Source organism: Babylonia areolata, chromosome 12 (genome assembly GCF_041734735.1).
Source record: "Babylonia areolata isolate BAREFJ2019XMU chromosome 12, ASM4173473v1, whole genome shotgun sequence".
NCBI lineage: Eukaryota > Metazoa > Mollusca > Gastropoda > Neogastropoda > Buccinidae > Babylonia > Babylonia areolata.
Window position 1 is genome coordinate 36,496,179 of NC_134887.1, and position 15,000 is coordinate 36,511,178.

Below are 15,000 nucleotides of genomic sequence, written 5' to 3' on the forward strand. Positions count from 1 at the left end.
CACACACACACACACACACACACCATACACATACACATCACCCCACAACATATCACACACACACACACACACACTCAACATTCCACCCTACACACATCACACACAACATATCACACTCACACACACACACACACACACACACACACTCAACACTCCTCCCCTACACACACACACACACACATCACACCACAACATATCACACACACACACACACACACACACACACACACACACACACACACACACACACACACACACACACACACACACACACACACACACACACACACACAGAGTCGTGACAAACACCCACGTTCACTTTGACGTCGGGCTCCGCCCCGAAGCGAAGGATAGAGCGGAGAATCGACCTGTCCACCCCAAGCGTCACACAGCTCTTGGCGTACTGGTGCAGCACTGTGCCTTGAAGGTCCCTTCCCCCGTCCCCGATCACACCCACCTGTCGGCACGTGACCTTCGGTCAGCTCAGCTCAGCTCAGCTCAACACCAACAGCATAACAAGAGAGACAAGGCCTTCAAGACTCACTTGTGATACACTTTAAAAAAAATCCAAGCTTTTTATGTATTGAGTATAATTTCAAAATGTAATGTTTAAGATTGAGAAATGAATCTGAGCGTTCTTCAAGTCATTCGGATGAAACGATAAACCGAGGTCCCGCCGCGCGTGTGTAGCACGCATTTGGCGCATTTGGAAAAGAACCAATGGCAACGAAAGTGTCATAATATATCCCCAAGTTAAAACATAGACTCACTTTGTTTACACAGATGAGAAAGATCAGTTTAAAGCAAATTAAGTCCCCTAGCATTAATTACAGAGTAATTTCCCTTTTTTTACTATCTGCACCAAAACGTTTGCAAAATAAATAAAACTTCCATGCTTAGCAAAAGAAGTTCCTGTTTGAACAAAAAATGAAAAAAAATGACTGTTCTAGTTGTTGGGTCAGAATATCAGATCAAAGTGCCAAGTTTAGAGAATACAAAAAATATAAATATAACAGTAAATGCAATTTGCATATAATTAGGCTTCTTTCTTTATTTTTATTTTTTTTGTGTGCCCATCCCAGAGGTGCAATATTGTTTTAAACAAGATGACTGGAAAGAACTGAATTTTCCCTATTTTTACGCCAAATTTGGTGTCAACTGACAAAGTATTTGCAGAGAAAATGTCAATGTTAAAGTTTACCACGGACACACAGACACACACACACACACACACACACACAGACAACCGAACACCGGGTTAAAACATAGACTCACTTTGTTTACACAAGTGAGTCAAAAATAGTAATGTTTTCTTGTACAATAATCGACCGCTGTAGGTGGAGTCTCGTGCTCCGTCACATGACTTAATCAAAAGACTTGTAGAGATGCGTCGTCACATGATCTGTACTCTCCACGTTGATTGGCTCTTTCGAAAAAATCCAAGCAACAAAGGCGGTTAAGAGATGGAGGAACGTGCGAAACAGCGGGGGTTCTTTTTTTTTTTTTTTTTTTTACGACGTTTTGCTTCATATTTTGCCGCCTTTATTATCATTCTTTTTTTTCCCTCTCTCTCTTTTTTTTTTTTTTTTTTATACAATGGCACTTCACTGTACAAGAGTTTGATTGTATCAATGGAGGCTATCAACCGAAGAAATGAAGGACATCACATGTTTGCTGCTATAGTTAGTGTCGATCGCCTGTGGCAATACTGCTCGCGATTTCGAGTAAGAAGTTCCAAGTTCGATGTGCAGGAGCAAGACCCAGTATGGCCGCAGAACCCACGTGTCTCCAGCGGTCTATTTTTACATGTCTTCAAACTTCAGTCAAACGTACCCTCATCAGTAGCTTCTTCTTCTTCTGCGTTCGTGGGCTTCAACTCCCACGTTCACTCGTATATACACGAGTGGGCTTTTTACGTGTATGACCGTTTTTACCCCGCCATGTAGGCAGCCATACTCCGCTTTCGGGGGTGTGCATTGCTGGGTATGTTCTTGTTTCCATAACCCACCGAACGCTGACATGGGATTACAGGATCTTTAATTTAACGTGCGTATTTGATCTTATGCTTGCGTATACACACGAAGGGGGTTCAGGCACTGGTAGGTCTGCACATATGTTGACCTGGGAGATCGTAAAAATCTCCACCCTTTACCCACCAGGCGCCGTCACCGTGATTCGAACCCAGGACCCTCAGATCGAAAGTCCAACGCTTTAACCATTCGGCTATGGCGCCCGTCATCAGTAGCGTTTTACCGGCAACTGGGGCAGTGGATTCGTTTCCACTGTGTTTATTAGGGCTGGGCTACCAGTAGGAAGGCGGAGCCCAGTTCTCTCTTTTCCCCCGTTTTTATTAACCTTCCCCATCCGGAGGTCGGATACCAGTTCAAACCTGTGTGGACGGGTGAGGCAAAAGATCGGAGTGAAGTGCCTTTTCCAAGGATACAACACACAGACACCACACACAGTCCAGTGCATTACTCTGGTCGACGTTACAGCAGAAGTATAAGGATGAAAACTAATCGCTTCGCCAATAGCTTTTTCCCCAAAGCAGTAAATGCCCTGTCTCTCGAACAAAACACACACACACACACACACACACACACACACACACACACACACACACACACACACACAACACACACAAAATCCAGTATGATAAATAGAATTATGCAATCATCAACCATCTACTTGAAGATCTAGTCATCAGCCCCCATCCACATGTGATATGCAGCTTCTGTTCAAACGTGTGTGTGTGTGTGTGTGTGTGTGTGTGTGTGTGTGTGTATGAGAGAGAGAGAGAGAGTGTGTGTGTGTGTGTGTGTGTGTGTGAGAGAGAGAGAGTGCGTGCGTGCAAGTGTGTGTGTGTGTGTGTGTGTGTGTGTGTGTGTGCAGTGCGTGCATATGTGAATATGTACAAGTCTTTATATTGATATGCACTTGTATATATCCTAATTTCTACTATATCTGTGTTTGTGTATGATTTTCGATTTATGTTCGTACCTTGTTTGTATATAAACACTCCTCCCCCCACTCTCCATCCCCACCCCACCCCCCCACACCGCACCCCACTCATCCCCTCACACACAAACACACACACAACTAACCCCTCCCTCGCAACACGCACACACACACACACACACATCCAGCCACACACCATCACCAGCCACACAAACACACCCACACCCACCTACACAAACACACCCACATCCACCCACCCACACACACACACACACATACACATGCACACACGCACACTTCCGTATACCCGCACCCCCCCCCCCCCCCCCCCCCCCCCCCCCACACACACACCCTCCACCACCACCCCACTCCCCCACTCACACAAACAACACCCCCACCCCAACCCCCCACACACAAACACCCACTAACCAACCCACACACCACCACCACCACCACCACACATACGCCCCCCACCCCCCCCACTACCCAACCCTCCCCCCCCCCCCACACACACACCACAAACCCACCTACACACAAAAACACCCCCAACCCATCCCCCCCACACCCCACTACATACCCTCTCCCCCCGCCACCCCTCCCCCCCCCCCCACACACACACACCTTAGACACGTCAGCATGATGACTGACCAGGACCTCCGCACACTCCTCCACGAACCGCACGGCCAGAGCCTTGGAGGCCAGTCCGGCAGAGTACGTCTCCACAGTCTCCAGCAGACAGTGAAGGGCTGAGGAGAAGGATCTCCTCCCTGCTGCAGAGAACCTGCTGCTGCTGCTGCTGCTGCTGCTGCTGCCTTTCGTTTGCCGGTACCGCTTTTCGTAGCGTATCTGTAGGCCAGAACTGAACTGATCAGTACGGTTCCTAATATATATATATATAGTTATCATGTTCTAAAAATTTGTTTCTTCAAATCTATCTATCTATCTATCTATCTATATATATATATATATATATATATATCTATATATATATATATATATATTCACTTATTGTTTTTTCTTATATATATATATATATATATATATATATATATATATAGATAGATAGATAGATAGATAGATAGATATATTTGAAAAAAAAATTTTTAGAACATGATAACTACGTAGTAGAAGACGTCATGTAGGCGCAGAAAGATGACGTAAAAATAGCATTACGTCACCGATAAAAGTGTAGTCTGTGACCAAGCTGGTGGATGGCAGCGAAAATTCAGATTTTATTTTTTTGTTTAACAAAATAGGTGTTGGTTTCCAACTTTGTTTTATATATATATATATATATATATATATATATATATATATATATATATATATATATATATGCACACATGTATGTGTGTATGTAGAGAACGAAAGAACGAACGAATGAACGAAATGGTTTATTCATATTTAGGCCAAAGCCCCTAACTGAAGGGGAAAGTCATATACCAGTCAAGCAATAAGTTTACTAAAAAATACAGTGCTGAACACACAAGCTTCAGATGATTATTATAATGGACAATTCACATCATTACTGTAATCTAAGTTACAGCAATACGCAATCTTTTTTTTTAAAGGCATTATAAATGTATAAAGCCACATTGCACAATACAGTTTCATTTGTGGATGACAAAAGCAAGTTGAGTCTACAGCGGCATGGGTTATTATAAAACTTAGGATGGATATATCTCAACAATAAGTCATGAAGACAATATGGAGAGAGAGAGAGAGAGAGAGAGAGAGAGAGAGAGAGAGAGAGAGAGAGGCTGAAGGAGGTGTCACTGCGTTCGGACAAATCCATACACGCTATACCACATTTGCCAAGCAGATGCCTGATCAGCAGACGTAACCGAACGCGCTTAGTCAGACCTTGAGAGAAAAATGTTTTAACTCACTCAGTACGGCCAGTCCTCTCTTCTCCTCTACACAGACCCTTCGGATGTCCAGTGGGTGTCTCAATGACCCAACCATTAGCTTCCGTCGTCAGAATTGTGGTGTTCTTTGTCAACATTCACCTCTTCAGTATAAGAGCCTTCCGCTTGCAATATTTTGATGATGGTAATTAGGGTGAAACGCTGTTAATCGTCTCTTTCGCCGTTCGTATGGAGAGAGTTAAAGAGGATAACGAATGGAAGCCCAAAGAATCATCTTCGTTTTCCATAAAGAGGTGGAAGAAATGTATTGGTACCCATCCTCGGTCGGAGACCAGGCTCTAAGCGTCTTACAAACACGGAGTCATATACACAACAGGCTGCCTACCTGGGTAGAGCCGACTGACAGCTGCCATTGGGAGCTTATCATTCGTTTCCTGTGTCATAATAATAATAATAATAATAATGGATACTTATATAGCACACTATCCAGAAATCTGCTCTAGGTGCTTTACAAAAAACGCTTTTGTTAACATAAAACATCATATCTATGTTACATACACACACCAAAATGTGACTACACACACACACATACACACGCACGCACACACACACACACACACACACACACACACACACACACACACACGCAGCATACATACATTTTAACATACATGTGTATCTAACAGCTACCCTAACACATACGCACACATAGGCAGGCACAAACTTACATAAACACACGCACACACGATACACATTCATATACATGCATGTAGTTATGCACACCTACATATGTATACACACATAGTCAAGCACAGCTAACGCAAAGGAAGTGGACCTGCCACAAATGAACTTATTGCTGAGGGAAAAGGTGAGTTTTGAGACGAGATTTAAAAGATACGAGGGAATCAGAATCATTCAATCAGGTTTCAGTCACGCACGCAGATACTCATATGTGTAACACACACACACACACACACACACACACACGATGTTCCTCAAACCACCAAGGTTTGAATGGCTACCAGACCGGTTGGGGAAGGTTAAAAAAAAAAAAAAAAAAAAGCGGAAGGAGAGGACTGGGCCCCACCTTCCTATGTCGAGCTCATGACAAAGTGGACATGAATTTTCACTACTCTGACTGCCATAAAAGACAATGGGACCTTTAACCTTTTTTTTCTTTCTTTTTTTCCCCCCCCTAAACTTATTCAAACCCCTTGACTGCTTTACGACGTGGTACTCGTAGCTATAAGTGACGTCACTGATGACGTCATCAAAAGAAGAGCAATAACCTCTGGAAGGTTGAAAATTCACACATTTTGATCCAGAGCTGTATATCTCGAGACTATTTTCTCAGTTTTTTTGTTTTTTTTTTTTTCTGATTGTTCTTGATATTGTTTTATGACTTGAAACACCACTTTCTACTTTTTTTTTTTCTTTGTGTGTGTGTGTGTGTGTGTGTGTGTGTTCTAATAAGCCCCTGGCAGTCAAGGAAACTTAATTAATTAAACGCTTTGCCCTCTGACTGCTGGGCAAACGTTTTAATGTACAAAGAAGACCAATGAAAATGAAATGACAAAAAAATGTCGAGGGCTGATCGGGAGACAGGATGATGATGAAAGAGGAAGAATTGCGGGACGTTTTACTGACTCAATCATTTCGAAAACGACACGTTCCATTTTGGATTGCATTGCATTGTATTGTATTGTATTATGTTGCATTGTCAGAAGTAAGACCTATGGACACAGATCGTTTTCTTTTCAATCGCCAAAGACGTGGAACAAGATAAGATAAGATAAGATAAGAATAACTTTATTATCTCCAACTGGAGAAATTTGGTCAGGTGCATTATCACAACATAGACAAGTAAACAACATGGGGACCATAACTGTAAAAGCCAACAACAGCCCCAACAAATATTACGAAGATACAAATGTAAAAAATATCACGTACATCGTTTCATACATAAATCCACACACTGCAGGTAATAACTAGTATTCTTAATGTAAAAACAGAAAGAATTAAGAAACATTATTTGACTATAATTATAAACATAGCCTACTATACTGCACATTGATTATAATAGACAGATAAGATAAGAATAAAGATGAATTGCGGAAAACCACAACCAGATAATCAGCACACACCCGCACCGCACCCCCCCCTCCCCCCCCCCCCCCCCCCACACACACACACGCGGATAACTTGATCAAACAAGAGTAATAAACATATGTTCTCAAATAAAAGCATTTCACATATTCGCTTTTAAAAACATTGCAATTAATTATTACATCGTAATTATTAAACAGAAATATATTTAGAATATGGACGTTAGCATTAGACATATTCATTGTACATTCATCCTGCATATTGCACATTATTCTTCCTACATATTGCACATTCATTATAACCAATTGTCACGTTTTAAGCTCAGTAAACACACACACACACACACACACACACACACACACACACACACACACACACACACACACACACACACACAACTAGAACAAGGTACAGCCTATCATGCACGGACTTTCACACGTCTCACATGAGAGTGCGCGCGCGCACACACACACACACAGTTCTCAAGAATTTAAAAGGTGGATTGAACGTGGAATAAAAGTCTTCAGAGCTCTGGATTTCAACTTAAAAGTTCTGTAGCGTCGTCCTGATGGCAATAGCTCATAATACTTTGCTAAAATATGGGTGTCGTCAGTTGCTATCTGCCTGCTTTTTTTAACCACTCGACTTTCATACAGCTCTTGCATACTAGCTTGTTTCACTCCCACAATTTTACTGCATACACTCATGACATCGTTCAAAACACGCTTACTCCTCACTCCCAAGCTTCCATACCAGCACATAAATGAAACTGTAAGCACAGACTCGATACAACATCGATAATAACTTTGAAGAATATTTGAATTTATACCAACATTTCTAAGCTTCTGTAAACAAAAAATTCTAGATTGACATTTCTTATGAATGGAATCAACATTTCTGTCAAAAGTCAGCTTATTGTCTAAGATGGTCCCTAAATATCTATATTCATTGACCCTCTCCACTGTTTGACCATCAATAACAAGGTCAGCTACAGGCAAGGGGTCTTTCCGAAAATCTATTAACATTTCTTTTGTTTTCAATACGTTGAGATCCAGATAGTTTTTCTCACACCAGGAACAGAACTTTTTAATTTCACTGAAATAAATAGCATCAGAGTTGGACAGATCTTCAATTGCTGAATCATCAGAATATTTTATGACAGGAGTTTCCTCCGTGCCTCTGCAGTCATTTGTGTACAGTGTAAAAAGAACAGGGGACAGCTCCCTGATAACTTCCGTCATTCTTTTAAATCTCGTCTCAAAACTCACCTTTTCCCTCAGCAATAAGTTCATTTGTGGCAGGTCCACTTCCTTTGCGTTAGCTGTGCTTGACTATGTGTGTATACATATGTATGTGTACATAACTACATGCATGTATATGAATGTGTATTGTGTGTGCGTGTGTTTATGTAAGTTTGTGCCTGCCTATGGGTGCGCATGTGTTAGGGTAGCTGTTAGATACACATGTATGTTAAAATGTATGTATGCAGTGTGTGTGTGTGTGTGTGTGTGTGTGTGTGTGTGTGTGTGTGTGTGTGTGTGTGTGTGTGTGTGTGTGTGTGGTCACATTTTGGTGTGTGTATGTAACATGGATATAATGTTTTCTGTTAACAAAAGCGTTTTTGTATAGCACCTAGAGCAGATTTCTGGATAGTGTGCTATATAAAGTATCCATTATTATTATTATTATTATTGTGTTGTTGCGTTGTGCTGTGTTGTGCTGTGATGTGTTGTGCTGTGTTGCGTTGCATTGCTTTGTATTGCATCGTACTACATGGCATTGTATTGTGTTGTATTGTGTTGCGTTGTATTACATGGTATTGTATTGCATTGCATTGTATTGTACTGCGTTTGATTGCACTGCATTACAGAGTATTGTATTGTATTGTACTGTACTGCATGACACTGTATTGTGTTGTATTGCGTTGTATTACACGGGATTGTATTCCATTGTATTGTACTGCATTTTATTGCTTTGCATTACATTGTATTGTATTGTATTGCATTGTAGTACATGACACTGTATTTTGTATTGCGTTGTATTGTATTGTATTGCATTGTACTGCGTTTCATTATATTGTATTGTATTGTATTGTGTTGTATTGCATCGTATTGTATTGTATTGTATTGTATTCCATTGTATACAGCGAATGACCAGATAAACTTCCCTCATGATGTATATTATACAGCGTGCTGAAACTTTGCAATTCGATAGGAAAGTCAGAGAGTCTAGACTTCTCTTTTTAGCAGAAATGCTGATAAAGATACGTTAACTCACTCAGTACGGCCAGTCCTCTCTTCTCCACTACACACACACCTCGGATGTCCAGTGGGTCTCTCAATGACCCAACCTTTAGCTTCCGTCGTCAGAATTGTGGTATTCTTTGTCAACATTCACCTCTTCAGTGTAAGAGCCTTCCGCTTGTAATATTTTGATGGTGGTAATTGGGGTGAAACGCTGTTAACGTTGTCTCTTTCGCCGTTCGTATGGAGAGAGTTAACCTGACTGCTCAGCATTTTTGTTTGTTTTGTTGTTGGTGCTGTTAGTGGTGTTTTTGTTGTTTTGTTTGTTTTGTTTTGTTTTTCTTTCTTTCTTTCTTCTATTTCTTTTTTTAAACTTCATACTCACTGATTGTTTGAACGTTTCTTTCATTTATTTCTTATGTGGAGTGATGGCCTAGAGGTAACGCGTCCGCATAGGAAGCGAGAGAATCTGAGAGCGCTGGTTCGAATCACGGCTCAGCCGCCGATATTTTCTCCCCCTCCATTAGACCTTGAGTGGTGTTCTGGGCGCTAGTTATTCGGATGAGAAGATAAACCGAGGTCCCGTGTGCAGCATGCACTTAGCGCACGTAAAAGAACCCACGTCAACAAAAGGGTTGTTCCTGGCAAAATTCTGTAGAAAAATCCACTTCGATAGGACAAACAAATAAAACTGCACGCAGGAAAAAATACAAACAGAAAAAGGGTGTCGTTGTAGTGTAGCAACGTGCTCTCCCTGGGGAGAGCAGCCCGAATTTCACACAGAGAATTCTGCTGTGATAAAAAGAAATACAAAATGCAAAAACAAAAAAAATATGTGGAAAAAAAGAAAGAAAAAAAAGAAGAAAAGAGACAAGGCCTTCAAAACTCACTTGTGATACACTTTAAAAAAATCCAAGCTTTTTATGTATTGAGTATAATTTCAAAATATAATGTTTAAGATGAGAAAGATCAGTTTAAAGCAAATTAAGTCCCCTAGCATTAATTACAGAGTAATTTCCCTTTTTTAGTATCTGCACCAAAAACGTTTGCAAAATAAACAAAACTTCCATGCTTAGCAAAAGAAGTTCCTGTTTGAACAAAAATTATAATAATGAGTGCTCTTGTTGTTGGGTCAGAATATCAGATCAAAGTGCCAAGTTTAGATAATACAAAAAATATGAATATAACAGTAAATACAGTTTGCATATAATTAGGCTTCATTTTTTTTTTTTTTTTTTTTTTGTGCCCATCGCAGAGGTGCAATATTGTTTTAAACAAGATGACTGGAAAGAACTGAATTTTCCCTATTTTTGTGCCTAATTTGGTGTCAACTGACAAAGTATTTGCAGAGAAAATGTCAATGTTAAAGTTTACCACGGACACACACACACAGACAACCGAATACCGGGTTAAAACATAGACTCACTTTGTTTACACAAGTGAGTAAAAAAAAATCACCGACTTGCGCTACTCACCTCATCAAAGTTGGGGTCGGCCCCCGCTTCCAACAGCAGCCTCAGGCAGCGCACGTAATGTCGCGTGAAGCTGTAGTCATGGAAACAGAGCGCATGCGTCAAGAGCGTGTACAGCGGGTAGGTGCGGGGCGGGGCCTTGGCGCTGACGTCATGGCCCCTCGCGATCAGCACGCGCGTGGCCTCGGGCAGGCGCCCGTAGGAACTCTCCCCGAAGGAGGCGCTGAAGGTGTAGAGCACGTGGAAGAAGTTGATCTGCTTGAAGAGCCGCTTGGGGTCCAGACGCCGGGGCTTCTTCGCCAGCAGCAGGTCTAGACACTCTGGGCGCGCTCTCTGAACGCTCACCTCCAGGGCCGCTTTGAAGTCGTCAGTGTCGTTGTCGTTGTCCCGCTGTTGTTGATCCTTGGCGCTCTGTTGCTGAAATAGGGGAAGGGGGAGGGGGAGGGCGGGGGGTGGGTGGGTGGGGATTGCGGAGAGAGAGAGAGGTGGGGCGAGGGGGGGGGGGGGTGGGTGAAGGAGGAGCATAAATAAGAGCTTCAATAATAATTATGCACTATAGTAAGATGTCTCAATGAATTTATGAACAATTAACTCTCTCCATACGAACGGCGAAAGAGACGACGTTAACAGCGTTTCACCCCAGTTACCATCATCAAAATATTGCAAGCGGAAGGCTCTTATACTGAAGACGTGAATGTTGACAAAAAATACCACAATTCTCACGACGGAAGCTAAAGGTTGGGTCATTCAGACACCCACTGGACATCCGAGGGGTCTGTATAGAGGAGAAGAGAGGACTGGCCGTACTGAGGGAGTTAAAGAAGAGTGGTGGTGCACCTTGGTGTGTCATTAGGACTGCTCTCTGAAACTGACGTTCATTTATTTATTTTTTGTGTTGTTGTTGTCGTTGTTGTTGTGAACTGGGTGTTATGGGTGGGTGAGGGGGTCCAATACTGACACTGAGAACACCCGTTTTTAAATAATAATGATAATAAGATTGATAATATTAATGTGGATTGATGGCCTAGAGGTAACGCGTCCGCCCAGGAAGCCAGAGAATCTGAGCACACTGGTTCGAATCAAGGCTCAGCCGCCAATATTTTTTCCCTCAACACTAGACCTTGAGTGGTGGTCTGGACGCTAGTCATTCGGATGAGACGATAAACCGAGGTCCCGTGTGCAGTATGCACTTAACGCCCGTAAAAGAACCCACGGCAACAAAAAGGGTTGTTCCTGGTAAAATTCTGTAGAAAAATCCACTTCGATAGGAAAAACAAATAAAACTGCACGCAGGAACCCCCCCCCCCCCCCCCCCCACCAAAAAAAAAAAAAAAAAAAAAAAAAAAAAGAAAGGGTGGCGCTGTAGTGTAGCGACGCACTCTTCCTGGGGAGAGCAGATCGAATTTCACACAGAGAAATTTGTTGTGACAAAAAAAGAAATACAATACAACAATAATAATAATAATAATATATTAATAATGATAATAATAATAAAAAGAAGAAGTATAGTAATTAATGACGCAAACCCCTGATGTAATGGGCTCATAGCGCCTTACATGGAACAACACATATATAATAGCGCATAATAACATACCTCTGCTCATATATGTATATCTGTTCACCAAAACAATACTACAAATTGCAAGTATGAACAATCGCACACACACAACACACACACACACACACACACACACACACTCACACACACATTCACACACACCCAATCACACACACACACACACACACACAATCGCACACACACACACACACAACACACACACACACACACACACACAAACAAACACACACGCAATCACACACACACACACACACACACACAATCACACACACACACACACACAATCACACACACACACACGCCAAACACCCACCTCCAGCAGAAGGCTCACGGCAGCCGGACAGTCCTCTAGAGCGGCCAGCGTGAGGTGTCCCGCGTTGGGCGCCGCCTCAGGGTGGGCCTTGAGCACGCACACGGACAGCATCGCCTTCACGCACTCCGCACGCCCCGCTCGGGCCGCCACGTCTAGAGGAGTCCTCAGCAGAGGCTGGGAACCGTCCGTCACCAGCCCGTCCACGCGGTCCACACGGTCTGCCTTGCCTCTCCTGCCCATCCCTACCCCCACCCCCACCTCCACCCCTAACCCCACCCGACTAGCAGCAGAACTCGCGCTGCTTTTCTCCTCCGTTCTGGTGAACGTCGACGAACCGATGCGGTGATTGCTCGTGGAGAAGTCCTTCCTCTGACTGCTCTTGGAGGAGTCCTTACTCTGAATGTTCTTGGAGGAGTCCTTACTCTTCTGAGAAGTTTTCTTCGGAGGACCCCCTCTGTGGACAAAGCCTGGAGGGATGAATAAAGGCTGCTGTGCGATTCGGAAATCGTCGGGCCGGTGCTGGAGAAGAACGGTGAGGGTGGTCCGATGGCCCAGAAAGGCAGCCAGGTGAGCGTAAGGGGTGAGCTGGGGCTCGTGCGGCCTGACGAAGTAGCCTTGTTTAAGGAGGAAGTCCACGGCTTCCGGGTTGTCGCCTAGGATGCAGTGGTGGAGGAGGTCCAGGCGGTTGTCGTCTGTCCAGCTGATGACGTCGTTTTTGGGGACCATGCCCAGGATGTCTCTCAGCTTCCTCGTGTCCTCCTCTTTCTCCACGGCCTCTCGAAACCTGCGGACTGCGGCTTCCGTCATGGCGTGTGTCGTTTGATTGGCCTGTTCTGGGTGTTTGAAGACAGGTGGATTGGTTTGATGGGTTTAGTGAGGGTGTTTGGAGAGATGTGGCTTGATGTGATTGGTTGGTTGAGAGTGTTTGGAGACAGGTGGCTTGGTTTGATTGGTTGGTTGAGGATGTTTGGAGAGAAGTGGCTTGATTTGATTGGTTTTGTGAGGGTGTTTGGAGAGAGGTGGCTTGATTTGATTGGTTTGTTGAGGGTGTTTGGAGAGAAGTGGCTTGATTTGATTGGTTGGTTGAGGGTGTTTGGAGAGAGGTGGCTTGATTTGATTGGTTGGTTGAGGGTGTTTGGAGAGAGGTGGCTTGGTTTGATTGGTCACTTGAAGTTATTGGAGAGAGGTGGCTTAGTTTGATTGGTTGGTTGAAGTTATTGGAGAGAGGTGGTTTAGTTTGATTGGTTGGTTGAAGTTATTGGAGAGAGGTGGTTTAGTTTGATTGGTTGGTTGAAGTTATTGGAGAGAGGTGGCTTGGTTTGATTGGTTGGTTGAAGTTATTGGAGAGAGGTGGCTGGGTTTGATTGGTTGGTTGAAGTTATTGGAGAGAGGTGGCTGGGTTTGATTGGTTGGTTGAAGTTATTGGAGAGAGGTGGCTGGGTTTGATTGGTCAGTTGAGGTTGTTGGAGAGAAATGTATGGTGGCTTGCTTTGGTCAGTCAGTTGAGGTTGGAAAGAGGTAGCCTGCTTTCATTGGTCAGTTGAGGTTGTTGGGGAGAAAAGAGTGGTGGCCGGCGTCCTTGGGAAGGTCCAGATGTGTGCAGACCTTGTACACAGCATGTCTCTTTCACCGACAATGGGTTCTGAAGACAAAGAAATCAACAACAGAGAGATGCTTAATCAGCGAGTTCGGGTGTTCTGATGTTTGTGTGTGTTTGTGGTTGTTTGTTGTTTTTTTTGTTTTTTTTTGTTTTTTTGTTTTCCAAGTCGGGTGTTCTAATGTTTCGTTTCAAGTTGGGTACGTATTCTTCTGTTGTTTTTTGTCTGAAACATATTTCCCACTTCTCTCTAATGTCAGGAATCTGTTCTTTTTTTCCTCTCAAAATCTATATTTCTTCTCTCTCTCTCTCTCTTTTTATTATTTTATTTTTATTTTTAATAAAGCAGATATAGTGTAGCGTGCATGGATCATTACACTTGACGCCTTCTGGAAACTGAAACTGAAACTGAAACCTGCTTTTCTAGAAGCCTGCCCTTCTATGTGGCTCAGTCCTCCGTCTGTCTCTAAGGTCTGTTTGTCTGTCTGTCTGTCTGTCTGTCTCTGTTTGACTGTCACTGTTTTGTTTTTCTTCCTTATCAGGTGTAGACAACTGCATTTGTTTATGGTGGTGTGGTTATAAATGTGTTCTTGTTTTGTTTCTATCCACCCTTCACAAAGGGCCTTGCCTGTGCTGTGTGCCATAAATCATCCCGGATCCTAAGTTTTTGTTTTTGAGTGGAGAGATATGAGAGTCGTCCTGGCTTCCAGATTTCATCATTACGACAATCAAAGAGCAAAATACGTGTTGCAAACCTCTACCAATAACACTGCAGAAGAAAAAATGGTAACACTTTATGATTGATTTCTGATTTGCTGTCTTGTTCTTTGGAAGAGGCAAAAAGCTGAGATCTTATAAAACGTA

At 43.0% G+C, this 15,000-nt stretch overlaps 1 protein-coding gene across 1 annotated transcript in view; it reads right to left on the reverse strand.

The window, feature by feature from the left end:
* The window catches only part of LOC143287915 (uncharacterized), a 28,648-nt gene that overhangs the window by 8,025 nt on the left and 5,623 nt on the right, over positions 1 to 15,000 (reverse strand). Inside the window, exons 2-5 of the mRNA XM_076596157.1 lie at positions 12,540 to 14,181; positions 10,651 to 11,064; positions 3,580 to 3,804; positions 314 to 457 (exon numbers count right to left, since the gene is read on the reverse strand). Coding sequence (XP_076452272.1) covers positions 314 to 457; positions 3,580 to 3,804; positions 10,651 to 11,064; positions 12,540 to 13,346 — 1,590 coding nt within the window. The 5' untranslated portion in view covers positions 13,347 to 14,181. The remainder of the gene's footprint in view (positions 1 to 313; positions 458 to 3,579; positions 3,805 to 10,650; positions 11,065 to 12,539; positions 14,182 to 15,000) is intronic.